This window comes from Manis pentadactyla, chromosome 5, assembly GCF_030020395.1.
Source record: "Manis pentadactyla isolate mManPen7 chromosome 5, mManPen7.hap1, whole genome shotgun sequence".
Classification (NCBI taxonomy): domain Eukaryota; kingdom Metazoa; phylum Chordata; class Mammalia; order Pholidota; family Manidae; genus Manis; species Manis pentadactyla.
The window spans coordinates 21,015,448-21,030,365 of NC_080023.1; the positions used below are offsets into that span (position 1 = coordinate 21,015,448).

At 41.7% G+C, this 14,918-nt stretch overlaps 1 protein-coding gene across 6 annotated transcripts in view; it reads left to right on the plus strand.

Moving 5' to 3' along the window:
* RBPJ (recombination signal binding protein for immunoglobulin kappa J region) overlaps positions 1-14,918 on the plus strand; it is a 211,543-nt gene that overhangs the window by 90,734 nt on the left and 105,891 nt on the right. For 2 of the 6 annotated variants that reach the window (XM_036900546.2, XM_036900551.2), the window contains exon 1: positions 11,533-11,720. The exons of 2 other annotated variants lie outside the window; for them this stretch is intronic. In XM_036900546.2, coding sequence (XP_036756441.2) covers positions 11,662-11,720 — 59 coding nt within the window. In that variant the 5' untranslated portion in view covers positions 11,533-11,661. Of the gene's footprint in view, positions 1-11,532; positions 11,721-11,801; positions 11,952-14,918 lie in introns of those variants that run through there. 2 more of the 6 variants (XM_036900547.2, XM_036900548.2) reach the window with 2 other exon arrangements.

Consider the following 14,918-nt stretch of genomic DNA (forward strand, 5'->3'; position numbering starts at 1 on the left):
GTTTTAGGTCTTCTACCCACCCTGGCTACCCATCCTTAGCCGCTCACTGTTATTAGTTGATATGATTTGTTTATATATATAAAGTATTATCACCTATTTAAAATTAAATCTTTTTGCATTCCTTGGCATTTTTATTTTGATACTCTGAATATTTGACAGAAGATATTCTTTATCAGGATGGGATAATAAAATAATTCAAAAATTATAAAATAATAAAATAATAAAAAAACTAAAGTTCTATGGCAAAAAAGAAAATAACTCACTGACAATCAGAAATTCCACCTTCAGAAGTATAACTTGTGCAAGTCATGTTCTCTGACCCTCACCTGTAAAAACAGGGATAAAATTACATACCTGCTTGTCCTGAGGACTGACTTAGATGTGTTTGTGAGAAGGCTTGGGACAGTGTAGATTCAATCATATTTATTGTCATTTCACAAATTACATATCACAGTATCCCTTTAAATAGAAAGCTGCACTTCCTGTGTGTTAGATTGGCATAAAACTTTTCAAAAATCCTCTATTACATGAAATTAAATGCTGCTGTACATAACTTGTTTTCAGAAGTTTTCTTTTAATTCTTAAGCCCTTTTTTGCCTAGATTCTGTGATTTGTTGCCTACTTCAGAAACTTGGAAAGTACCATACAAATACAGATAGAGCTTTGCTAGTTAAAAATAAAATACTCAGTGTTTGCTGGTGAAGGAAAATATGATGCTATGTAGGTAAAACTGTGTGATGAAAATCAGATTCGCAATTCCTAAGAACATTTCTAGAGAGCCTTAGACTTGAAAGGAAGTAGCAAAATGCTTCTCCCAGATGATAATTTTATAACTCTCACTGAAGTCAAAAGTAATTCTGAGAGTACAATTTAAGCCAAGTGTTTGGAAAGCTGGGAGAAAGAAAAAAAGATGTGTAAAATTCCAAATCTTTCCATAGTACTCAGATGAGAGGTGATACAGAGTTAAGATCTTGAGAAATGTTTTTTCCATTAGTGGGATGTTCATAAAACTTTAATATAATTTATTTTATCTTCTATAGCATGCTAACCATGATAAAATTTAGTTAAATAACTGCTCAAGTAGTGAAAACTGCATATAGGAACAATTCCAGTTATAATACATAATATGGAATCTTTAAAGAGTTCTCTAATGTATATTACAAATTAAATGTATCATTATGGGATTGAGATGAAACTTTTCAGACAGCAATTGCATAAAATTAAGTCTGTACTCAATATTTATTAATAGCCTAATTAGAAATTATCTTACTTTTTTTCTGTAGTAATTTCATAAGTTTTCTCTTTTTAATTCCTACATGTTAGCATAATGATAATTAAAATTTTAATATTATTAAAATAGAAAATAGTGACATACTGATACAATGGAGTTATTAAAAGTGACAATGTACAACTTTGTTTATGACGTTTAAGGGGATCCTCTGTTAGTCAACTGTCTTTGACAGAGTTGTTTCACAAGATGGGAATTGTGTGATATCTCTGATAATTTGTCAGTGCATGAACAGACTAATTCCAAAGTTGATCTTCTTAGTCCTTAGTCTATTTTGGACAAGGGCGCTAACCACAAGGTCATTATCTACAAGTTGATGCTTATCATTACACTATCTGTGACACCAACACAGATGCAGAGTGAAACCTTTCTGGGAGGCTTTCTTTGAAAAACTGACAAAAACCATCTGTGCTCTTGGTTAACACTAACACAGGTGAGATGAGAAAATGTAGGGATCTTTTTCTGTTTTGTTGATTTGCTATATAACCATAGTCAAATTTTTACAAATATGCAAACCAAAAATAAATACAATGAACTTATTTAAAGACAACTCTTTCCATGTAATTATCTGTGTAATTACTTAATTTGCTCTGTGAAACACATCTCTAAGGCAGGTAATATTAGTCCATCTAATAGAAAAAAAACCTGAGTGTCGGCATAGATGGGAAAATTTCCTAAAGAAGAAACATCTACTGAGCACCTGCTTTATGCCCAGTTATTTCATGTAATAGCTTAACTAACTCTCAAAATGACACTAAGCAATAGGTTTTACATTCCCCATTTGCAGATGAAGAAAACTTAGTTTGCCCAAAGTTAGCTAACTAGTAGTGGAAGTAGGACTCAATGGTAGAGCTAGTCTAATGCTCTTGCCTTCCTATTCCGGCTTTTTTTTTTTTCAGTAAGGGTGTTCAACACTGGCTTAACAAAGAACCAAAAACCATGACAGAGGGGAAAGTTCAGGAAATCAAAATTTAAATAAATATATTCCATACACACACACACACACACACACACACACACACACACACACACATATAACTGGAATTATATGATTTATACAGTGTCACTTTTTTTGTGTAGATAGTGTTAACTGGCTTTATCTTGTTTATGTCATTAAAAGACCAAGATACATCAGTCACACATGGAAACATTTTCTACCAATTACATTAGCTATGAAATCTGACAAATTATTAGATTTGTAGACATTCTTCTCACCCAGTGTGCATTTGACTCCATTCACGTACCGCATTACTAGAGTAAATGGCTGTTCATTTTCTTGCTTCACTTTCCTTGCTGCACATGGTAGCACAGCTTAACTTAGGCCTGCAAAAAAATAAAAAATAATAATCAAATTCCCAGGGTCAAAGAATCCTGTGAAAATCAAACACAATTGGAAAGAAAGGGGTATTTATTTTTGTTTCTCAATTTCTCTTGAAGCCCACTCCATGACTTATTTTTATTGTTCTCTTGATTTCTTTTAATCCTAAAGCTAGAGCTTATTTGCCTTATAGAATTGCATAGTCCATGGACTCTGTCTTGACAGTCTTCAATCTCCTGTACATTTTATTAATCTTAATTAATGTAATTTAACACATAGAAAATGATAGGGATACTGTTATAAAAAAAGGGGGTGGGAGGCATAAAGGTGAATTAAATCCATGAGTTAAGAAACTTCTGTGGAGTAAATGGTTGCTAATTTCTAATGTTGTGTTATCAGGCACATAGCCACCTTGCAGTCTGATATCAAACTCTGCTTTACATTGCTCTCAATAGCCATCCACAGAAAGTTTGCCAACCTTTTTGGACATGTGAACTTCTTAGAAATTAAGTAACAATGATAATGATACTGTCATTTCTGTGTGGGATATGATAAAGAAATGAATTAACACCAATTTGGATAAAATCATTACTATGTTTGGCCATTTTAGCATTTAGCTTTGAAGTGTTAAAGATATTTTGACATTCTTTGCAATAATTTTCATTAAATGCATGCAACTTATGGATGTATTGAATAAAAATAATGATAAAAGTTAACACTATTAGAGCAACTATGTGGCAGGTATCACTGTATGTGTTTTAGACATTAAATACTGAATCCTCAGGACAACTCTATGAATTAGGTGCAATGTCTCCATTTTACAGGCGAGGAAACTGAAGCACTGGCAGATGTCTAAGGTCTTAAGCAGGAAACCCTGCAATGTGGTGCTAGAACCATGTTTTCCCTTATGGGGCTGCCTTGGAAAACTTTCAAGCTTTTGTGTGCCTCATTAATAAGTCAGTATAACTTAACCTTGGAATGAAAGCAATGATGAGAGGGTATCAGTGTGTTTACACCACCATAGCAAAATGTGACCCTTTCACAAAGGTGCTTATCTCACTGTCACTAACTGCATCACATGCTCTATGGATATACTCTCAGGGGCTCCCAAACTCATTCCTTTTAATATTTAAGTATTTCAGTTACTGTTTTTAAAAAGGAAATGATATGCCATTACTCCCCTTAGTGTGCAACTCCTCAAGAAAGATTACACCTAACTCCTACAACAAACACTCTCACAGCTTGGTTCAGGGATGATTTGCATCAAAATCTGTGACCAGCCTGCTAGAAATGCCTGCTCTTGGGTTTCAGCCCAGATGAACTCATTTAGAGTCTTAGGGGAACCCAGGTGTTTCTGATGCCCTCTAACTTTTGAGGACCGCCTTTTTGCCAGGTCCTTCATATGACGCTGCTTAGGATGCCTGCCTTCTCCCACCCTGGCTTCTACAGGCACCATTCCCCTGAATACAAGATGCTCTTTCACAGCTCAGAGCCTGATCATGCTGTTTCCTGTGTTTCTCAGTGCTTCCTCCTCCTCCTCTTAGTGTCTTTTGAACTCCCACTCCTTTAAGAGTCAGTTCAAAAATCATCTGGGCAAGGTTTCCCTGGGCCTATCAGGCAAGAGTTCAGTACTTTCCATTTTACCCCAATATCATTAAACTCTTACCTCTATCCTAGAATTACACCGCAACTGGGCTATGTACTCTGTTAACCAGGGGCCTCCTGAAGTCTCTGCCTTATCCAGCTTTGTAAAACACAAATCATGGATTGATCATGCCTGACATGGAGTGGTATTGACTCTAAACTTGCTATTTGAATGGACCATGAGTTCAGTGTTGCCAATGACAGAGTGAAATACTGACAGATCTGCAGTTCTTTATTCTACTGAGATGGTAGATCATGTACATAACTTCCATTAGAAAATAATTTTCTACCAAGTGGAAGAAAGGAAACAATTTTATATACTCAATTTTTTCTTCTTATACATTTATTCGTTTTTTATATTTTATATTTTGAATAGGCAATACATGCACTTGGTACAAAATTCAAAGGATCTGCAATAGCTGACTGTGAGATAAGCCACCTCCTCACCTATGTCCTCCAACTGTTGAGTCCCTTAAAGTGAAGTAGTCACTGTTTCTGTTCATAGTGTGTCCTTCCAGAGCCATTTTAGATATATGTTAGCAAGTAAGTATATATTTATCTATCACTATTTTTTTAATTTTGATATCATTACTCTACAATTACATGAGGGACATTATGTTTACTAGACTTCCCCCATCACCAAGTTCCCACCACATTCCCCATAGCAGCCATTGTCCATCAGCGTAGTAAGACGTTGTAGAATCACTACTTGAATTCTCTGGGTTGTACAGGCCTCCCCATGCCCCCCCACCTCATACATGCTAATCATAATGCCCCCTTTATTCCCCTCCCCCTTATCCCTCCCTTCCTGCTCACACTCCCCGGTCCTTTTCCCTTTGGTAACCGTTAGTCCATTCTTGGGTTCTATGAGTTGTCTGGTGTTTTGCTCCTTCAGTTTTTTCTTTGTTCTTATACTCCACAGATCAGTGAAATCATTTGATACTTGTCTTTCTCTGCCTGGCTTATTTCACTGAGCATAATACCCTCTAGCTCCATCCATGTTGTTGCAAATGGTAGGATTTGTTTTCTTCTTATGACTGAATAATATTCCATTGTGTATATGTACCACATCTTCTTTATCCATTTATCTACTGATGGACACTTAGGTTGCTTCCATTTCTTGACTATTGTGAATAGTGCTGTGATAAACATAGGGGTCATTTGTCTTTTTCAAACTGGGCTGCTGCATTCTTAGGGTAAATTCCTAGGAGTGGAATTCCTGGGTCAAATGGTATTTCTATTTTGAGCTTTTTGAGGAACCTCCATACTGCTTTCCACAATGGTTGAACTAATTTACATTCCCACCAGCAGTGTAGGAGGGTTCCCCTTTCTCCACAACCTCGCCAACATTTGTTGTTGTTTGTCTTTTGGATGGTGGCGATCCTTACTGGTGTGAGGTGATATCCCAGTGTGGTTTTAATTTGCATTTCTCTAATGACTAGTCATGTGAAACATCTTTTCATGTGTCTGTTGGCCATCTGAATTTCTTCGTTGGAGAACTGTCTGTTCAGCTCCTTTGCCCATTTTTTAATTGGATTATTTGATTTTTGTTTGTTGAGGTGCGTGAGCTCTTCATATATTTTGGATGTCAACCCTTTATTGGATCTGTCATTTATGAATATATTCTCCCATACTGTAGGATGCCTTTTTGTTCTACTGATGGTGACCTTTGCTGTACAGAAGCTTTCCAGTTTGATGTAGTCCCACTTGTTCATTTTTGCTGTTGTTTCCCTTGCCCAGGGAGATATGTTCATGAAGAAGTCACTCATGTTTATGTCCAAGAGATTTTTGCCTATGTTTTTTTTTAAGAGTTTTATGGTTTCTTGACTTTCATTCAGGTCTTTGATACATTTCGAATTTACTTTTGTGTATGGGGTTAGACAATGATCCAGTTTCATTCTCTTACATGTAGCTGTCCAGTTTTGCCAACACCAGCTATTGATGAGGCTGTCATTTCCCCATTGTATGTCGATGGCTCCTTTATCATATATTAATTGACCATATATGTTTAGGTTAATATCTGGACTCTCTATTCTGTTCCACTGGTCTGTGGGTCTGTTCTTATGCCAGTGCCAAATTGTCTGGATTACTGTGGCTTTGTAGCAGAGCTTAAAGTTGGGAAGGGAGATCCCTCTTGCTTTATTCTTCCTTCTCAGGATTGCTTTGGCTATTCGGGGTCTTTTGTGTTTCCATATGAATTTTAAAACTATTTGCTCCAGTTCGTTGAAGAATGCTGTTGGCATTTTGATAGGCATTGCATTGAATCTATAGATTGCTTTAGGCAGGCTGGCCATTTTGACAATATTAATTCTTCCTAGCCAAGAGCATGGGATGAGTTTCCATTTGTTGGTGTCCTCTTTAATTTCTCTTAAGAGTGTCTTGTAGTTTTCAGGGTATAGGTCTTTCACTTCCTTGGTTAGGTTTATTCCTAGGTATTTTATTCTTTTTGATGCAATTGTGAATGGAATTGTTTTCCTGATTTCTCTTTCTGCTAGTTCATCATTAGTGTATAGGAAAGCAACAGATTTCTGTGTATTAATTTTGTATCCTGCAACTTTGCTGAATTCCAATATTAATTCTAGTAGTTTTGGAGTGGAGTCTTTAGGGTTTTTAATGTACAATATCATGTCATCTGCAAATAGTGACAGTTTAACTTCTTCTTTACCTATCTGGATGCCTTGTATTTCTTTGTTTTGTCTGATTGCCATGGCTAGGACCTCCAGTACTATGTTGAATAGCAGTGGGGAGAGTGGGGATCCCTGTCATGTTCCTGATCTTAGAGGAAAAGCTTTCAGCTTCTTGCTGTTAAGTATGATGTTGACTGTGGGTTTGTCATATATGGCCTTTATTATGTTGAGGAACTTGCCCTCTATACCCATTTTGTTGAGAGTTTTTATCATGAATGGATGTTGAATTTTGTCAAATGCTTTTTCAGCATCTATGGAGATGATGAGGTGGTTTTTGTCCTTCTTTTTGTTGATGTGGTGGATGATGTTGATGGACTTTCGAATGTTGTACCATCCTTGCATCCCTGGGATGAATCCCACTTGGTCATGGTGTATGATCCTCTTGATGTATTTTTAAATTCAGTTTGCTAATATTTTGTTGTGTATTTTTGCATCTATGTTCATCAGGGATATTGATCTGTAATTTTTTTTGTGGTGGGGTCTTTGCCTGGTTTTGATACTAGAGTGATCCTGGCTTCATAGAATGAGTTTGGGAGTGTTCCCTGCTCTTCTGTTTTTTTTGGAAAACTTTAAGGAGAATGGGTATTATGTCTTCTCTATATGTCTGATAAAATTCAGTGGTGAATCCATCTGTCCCAAGAGTTTTGTTCTTGGGTAGTTTTTTGATTACTGATTCAATTTTTTGCTGGTAATTGTTCTGTTTAGATTTTCTGTATCTATCAGTATTTCACACCTTTTTAAAGCTTTGTGGTCCTTCCACATAGGGACATAAAAAGCAGCCTTGGCTTATTAACAGATGTGTACCATTCAATTCTCTGAGTATATCATGATTTTTAAGAAATAAGACATCTGTTGATAGACATTTAGATTATTACCAGTATTCCCTACCATCAATGATGCTGCAATGTATAGCTAATTTCACACGTGTGAATACAGTTACAGGACAGATTTCGAGAAACAGAATTGTAACATTAGCAGGTGGTGAAAACATTTATCTAATGGTTTTCATAAAACTTACGCCCACTTTCATTCCCACTAGCAACAACTTGATACATGAGGCTACCTGTTTCTTTATGTCTTGCCAACAGTATTTTCTTTCCTGAGGTTCTAAAATGGAGAGTGGAAACCCTTCATGTAAATGTAGGCTCATTGATTGGTCTAACCCAGAAGTAAGAATTTTTTGTAGAAAGTCAACACGGGTGGTTGCTCGGTAGACTTCTTCCCAGGTAAGCCAACACTGGGATATTTATTGCTGGTCTAACTCCAGTGTTCTTTGAACCCTAGAAGTCTTAATGAGTCTTCAAAATGCTTTGTACTCTGCTGTAGAGTGGAAAACATCCCATTCATTCTACAAATACTGAGTGCCCATCATGCACCAGCTATTGTTCTACTGGCTGAGGCTTGAATAATGAATAAAATAGGTGAAAATCCCTGCCCTCATTAAGATTACATTACAATGGGAGGAGGCAGAGAGTAAACACAATACACAGGTATAATATATGGTATGTTAGTTTATGATAAGTGCCATGGGAAAATAAAGAAGGAAGAAATAGGGAGTACGAGGAGTCACTTTTGTGCAGAGTGGTCAGAGAAGGCCTAAGAAGGTGACATTTAGGCAAAGACCTGAAAGCAGTGAAGGAATGAGCCATAAGGCATCTGAGGAAAAGAGGAAAGGCAGGAGTTGAGAGTGTGCCTTCATAAGTCCCAGAAGGAGCATGAAGGCTGCTGGTCAGAGCTCAGTGAGCAAGGGGAAGAAGAGGAAGAGGTGAGGCAGGGAGATCAGGGGTTTTGGGTGGCAGGCCAGGTTGTGTGCATCCTCAAAGTGAAATAGGAAAACTATGGGAGTTCTAGAGGGTTACCCTAAACATACTGAGGGAACAGACTGAGGGAAGGCAAGAACGGAAGGGATAACCAGTTAGGAGACTTCCTGGGGAAATCTAAATCTGCAAGTTGAGAAATGAGATGGGTTAGACTGGGTTGGTAACCACAGAGAGGTGGAAGTGTTTCGATTGCGGATCTGTTTTTAAAGCAGAGCCAGCATGATTTTGTTAGGTTTAATGTTGAATATGAGAGGAAAAGGAGGCAAGAGTGATTCCAAGGTTCTTGGCTTAAGTAAGTGTAAGAATGGAGCTGTCATTTATTGTGATGGGGAAAGAACGCAGGCAGAGCATGTTTTAGGGTTAAGAGAAGTTGTGATTTGACTTGTGGTTACCGTGCCTCTCATGCCTAAGGCTTTCAAATGGTTGTGGTTCCAAATTAGATTAATGGCCTAGACCATAACTGAAATATCTTGATATTAAGGTTCCAAGGAATGTGTGCCTGGGGGGCAGTCTTCCACCTGAGCTATCCTGTTCCAAATCATACTTGTATTGTGATATTGTACTAAATGTTCTTACATCTTCTATTTTTCTATGTGAAATATTTAATCAAAGGGATAGGAAAATGCACGCACACACAAGACCCTTGAAAACCACCCCAAAACTTGATTTCTTGTCCAATACATAACTAGTGGAACATGAGCCCCTATTTGGACTCACTGTTTTCCAAAACTCCACTCAATTCAGTTTCTACATTTGCAGGGCTATAAAGTCATTAAGACGCCTGTTCCTAGACAATGCCAGCCTAGGCCACTACAGAAACCACATCAGAGCACTCTGAAATGTGCCTAATCAGAGAATGTAACCAGGAATTCACTGGACAAATAAATAATTCAAAAAGAAGGGAAGAGCTTAAAACAGGTGTCACTGAAGTACATGATGAAACAATACCTACAGTGGACTGAATATTTCAACAAACACACAGAAAGGTGAAGGAAGGCAAAATCAGTATTTTAAGTCATATTAGTAGGAGAAAAGAACAAAAACTGATTATATGGATTACTTCAAAAGGTTAGGCAGAAATTTAAAAATGTGTCCTTGAATGGGAGGCAACAATTTATACAAGGCAACAATGGTAAATGGCAGAGAGCCTCATTTTTCCCCAGCTCAACTCGTGAGGCAAGCGGGGAGATCAAAAAGAAAAGACCCAATTGCTAGAAGAGAGTATCCAAGGGAATCCGAACTTGCTTTAAAGCAAGTGGCTAGACTAGGTGACTAAGAAGCATGACTCAAAGCCCACACTGGAGGCCGGCAGCTCCCAGAGGCCAGGGGCGCGGCGTCGAACACATTTTAGGAAAGTACCAGGCTCGTGTAGAGCTGTAGAAACCTCCGGGGAATCGGCCTGGGGCTACTCCTGCCTAGAGTTACTACCCGCCCCAGGTGGAGTTTTCTAATCTGACTTCCCCTTCTTCCTTTAGAACTCCCATCCCCTTTTTGTTCCACAAAGAGTCACGCGGCGTGTGTGTGCAAGACGTCGCTCCCCCTCCCAGCCATCCTCCGCCCTGCGCTCCCCGCCCTGCACTCCCCGCCACGCGCCCACCCGCCCCGCCTCCGCTGCAAGCCGCTCCCTTCCCACCCAGCCTGTGCTCGCCCCAGCCCCCGGGCACGCGCGGCACGAACAGCGCCCCGAGCTGCACTAGACAAACACCTGTCCCGCTTGGGCTCCGCGAGACTTGGAGCAACAGCATAGGCAACAGTGGGAGCGTTCTCGCGAGGTTTAGGAAATTTCCCACGGCCGGTGTTGTGTCTGAGTCGAGTAGTGGAAGGCGGTGGGAAGGAGGGGTAGCGTGAGACTGGGCCGCCTGCATTGGGCACATGCGCAGTGCCTTTCGTGCGTGCCGCGCCAATCCTGCAGCGCCTTCAGCAGGTTTTGGCCCGCGGATTCCAGTTCTCCGTGTTTTGGGGTTCCCTGCGGGAAGTAGTGCGGGATCTGGGAATCTCTAGGAATTGACGGGGCCAGGGGTTGGGGGAAGAATGGGGTGATGCAGGTAGGGAGGAGGGGGCGGGGCTTGGGCCCTGCACTTTTCTATGAAATGCCCAGACTTGCTCCGGAGCTTAGTCAACTGAAATACATTTCCGGTAGCGAGCAGTATCCTCGACTGCCAGGCCCACGGGAGGACCTGGGCAGAGTCTGTCCCAATATACACTTGGGTTCACACACGTCCGGGGGATGCGACGAGGTTCTAGGGGAGCTCACACAATCAGGCAGCTCTCTGCTCTAGCGGGAGCTGTGGCTTGAGTGCAAGGTGGGGGGAGAGGCGACTTTCAATTCCAACGCGGTTTTCACCTCTGGAAAAAATTACGCGAAACTCTGGTGCGTGTATGCGAAGTGGACATTAGGGACGTCTTTGCCAGGTCTTCGCCTGTCTTCATTTCACACCCAAGGAGAAGCAAGCTATGGCGACAGAGCGCAACTGAAAAAGTTTTCCATTTGTACAGCTCGAGGGTCTGACCGTAGTAAAGTTGTCTATCTTTCCGCTCGCATAGGGGTTGTCTGAACTAAGAGTTCTAGGTTTGTCACTCGTCCGAACTCCTGGCATCTCCGTAGCTCTAGCACCTAACGCCGATATTAGCATAAAGGAGGCGTCCAATGAACGTTTGAATGAATGAAAGGGCTGGGAACCAGAGTGAGCGGGAAGCCACTTGGAAAACACCCATTTGAGGAGGTGTTTCATCTAGGCCTGTGAAACGCGGCAGATTTTCCCAGGACCCCTCCTCCCTTCCCCTCGGTCCCGCCTCCTGACCCCTCCAGTCCCGGTCCCCGTAGTAATCCCCTCCGGTTTTCCTCAGTCTCCACGTTCGTCCCTCAGGGCGCGTCCCAAAACCCGGATAACCGGAGCGCTCCCTATGGACCACACGGAGGGCTCGCCCGCGGAGGAGCTGCCTGCGCATGCTCCATCGCTTGGGTAGGTTTCCAGGGAAGGCAACGAGCACGATCCTCTACTCCACGGGCGGCGCGAGGCGTCTGGCTCTTCGCGGCGGCTGAGAGGGGAAAAAGAACGCGGGGGCTGGGTGGAATCGAGGAGAGGAAAAAAGGGAAGGGCGGGGGAGAGGGGCGAAGGAAAGCGTCAGGGGGAATCTCGCGAGGGTTGGAGTTTTGGCGAGAGTTTGTGGAAGATGGCGCCTGTTGTGACAGGGTAAGTCCGGGGGAATCGGAGCGCTGGGAACCGGGAAAGTTGCGGACGTCTTGCAGCCCACGGCGGGCGGCGGGTTCGGGGACCGCGGAACACTTGGCGTCCAGGGGCCGCGGGGGCGGAGTCCCACGCGACGAGTGCGGCGGCGTGTGGCCGTGCGCTGCCCGCTCTGCGCCGCGCTTGCTCGGACTCTTGCGTGTGAGGACGGGCGGCGGCGGTGAGGCCGGAGGGTGCGGGCGTGAGTGCGGCCGGGAGCGCGGGGCCCGCGGGCGCCGTGACTCTGCGCGCCCCTCTCGCCGCCGCCCAACCTCTTTGAGTCCCGGCCCCTCTCAGCTTTGTTTCTCGCGGCAGTTGCCGCCTCCTCGTAGGGCTGGTGCCCCTGGCCCCGAGCGCTTTGTCTTCCCCGCTGTCCCCCGCGACTCTCTACCCCCGGTTCTTTGTTTCGCCGCCTTGGGCGCTTTGTCCAACCCGTCGCGTCCCGCATCTCTTCTCCATCTCCTCCCCTCAGTTGTCCTTCCTTCCGTGCCCCTTTGTTGTGCCCCTTTCTGTTCGGTAGCTCTGTGACCTGCCACAACCCGGGCACCAGATTTTTGTTTTTGATTTTTCATTATTTAGCTCATGTGTTTCCCTCTCACAGTTCTTGTTTGGTCTTAGATCACCCCCAGAAGCTTTGTCTGACCCAGTCTGTTTGGCTTATTCGCTTGGCAGCCCCCTTCCCCTCCTATAACCGGTTCGTTTATCCACTACCCACAGTGTATGTTGGCTGCACAGCCTCAGCTCCGGGGACTCCGTCTGGTGCTTCTGCGTGCAGACCCTCCGGTTTGTTGTTTTCGTGGGTCTGAAGATGCACCGGGATACTTCGCCTCCTCCTCGGCACTCCTCTCCGCACCCTTTTCTCTCGGGCATCCGTGCACACCGTCTTCCCCCGCCCCGCGCCGCCTTCTCTCGGGATTACCAAGTCTCAGTTTTCTTCGCGGTCTCTTTGGGCCCCAGGTTGTTTTGCTTGGAAACAGTAGTCCTGGAAAAAGATCTGGTTTCTTGGTTATTTACCCCCCCAACACCCCCGCCGCCCCGGCCCCGCGGTCTAGGCCAAGGTGCAGCTGTCGTAGCTTTGCATCTGGGTTACCTGAGGGTATTGTAGGACGGTTAGAAGAGGTGCAAGGTATTTTTTCTTTTGGTGTGTGGGAATAGTTTCAGATGTCTACGTTGGATATTCGTTTAGTATATAAATAGCAGTTGAGTGAATTTTGATGTAGAAAACTTTCTTCTAATGTCGGGGTGGAGAATTTTATCGTTTTCTAGACTCTAGGTCTAGCGTTTATTTTACCAGTAACGCCTTCTTCATAAGGAAAAAAGGAGGCATCGTTCTCGGGAATTCGCTATAAATGTTTTTCTTAATCCTTAGTTTACAGTTAGGTGCTTTTGCTCTTTCCATTTATGACAGCTCTTCTGTCCCATCTTTGGAGTTGAAATGAGGAAAGCTCTTAAGAGTGCAGTTTTTGGTTGATGAATTCTGCCTCTAGAGTCTTTGTGGAATGCATTAATCAAATGCGATTATAAAAGACATTTAAGTAATAGTCTTAAATAAGGTGAAGGCACTTCAGTGTGCTTATTGTTATGGTAATGAAAAAGCTTGGCATAGTGTGTGGGGGTGGGGGGAATGGTGGTGTAGTGTATTTAAAAGACCCAAATATTCTGGTGCTTGGCAATAAGGGACATTAGAGTTTAGTAGGATTATGAGACTGAATATATTGTTTAGGAGTTACCCGCTCCCCCCAAAAGAAATTGACCTAAAAATTGATCACTGGTTTTAGTAGATATGTCATAAAGTCATTTGGACTGTCATTTCATTTATAAAGTTCCACATAAAGTGGTTCTAGTAGAGGATATACAAGATCTAGTATGAGGAATTTTGGTGCAGTGGAAAATAATTTTTTTTGAAAGCTGTGATTAGAATTAGTAGTTTGAATTAATTAGTGGAAAATCATGTTTCATGACTGATAACATGAGGCTTTAGTAAAAATTTGCAGTCTAGGATCCGTGAATGAATTTGACCAATAATAATTTATCCCCCTTAACTTATTCTTAGTGTATAATTATTCTTTTGAAGGTAAAATCTTGAGTACACTGTTGTTTTTGATAAAGTCTAAGTACCATGTAATAATGGAAGGTATTTTGCTTGGACTTGTGCATGTAAGAATGATCATACCTCATAAAAGCAACTTTTACAAATTGAATTGTGTTTTTTATTTCTAAATCATGTAAGGCCTTTATTTTGTGACCAAATAAAACACTGCCTTCTTAATTACGTCAAACAGCAGCATACTTAGAAACATAAGGGATGAGTTGTGGCTGGGAAACTTATCCTGATTATTGACTATTAAAGTTTGAAATGTATTGCCTATGCATATTGCAGATGGGTCTGCAGAGACTGTTTTCAGGAAAAGATGTAAGAGGCTCACATGCAGTATTTTCAGATCTGATCTGATATGTGCTTCTTAGGTATTGGATTTTAAGCAGTTAGATTTGTTAAAGGTTACCTCTTGTACTATACCAACAGGTTTCTCTCAGTGTTTTTTAAGTGGCTAAGAATAAAAACAGTTTGGGGGAAAAGCCGCTCTTGCCAGCTGTAATTTGTAAAATAATCGTTGGCATTCTGGATGGCTGAGGTATTAGGGGGAAAAAAATCTGTGTTTGAAAGTTCTTACAAATCTTAATTCTAGTATTCAGTCAGTTTTAAAAATAAGTTTTAAAGACTTGGCTTTAAATCATTATTTTGCATATTGCTTCCTTCTAGTACGAAATTTCATGTTATTCAACTAGGGGCAGTATTTTCTCATGGACTGACTAAAAGTTGTTATTTTTGGCATCTGGCTTTGTGATTATTTCCAAGTTACTCTACTTCCCCTGGGCCAATTTCCTAACTATGTAGTAAAGTGGGAATTGTAATAAGTTGCCACATCTGCACAG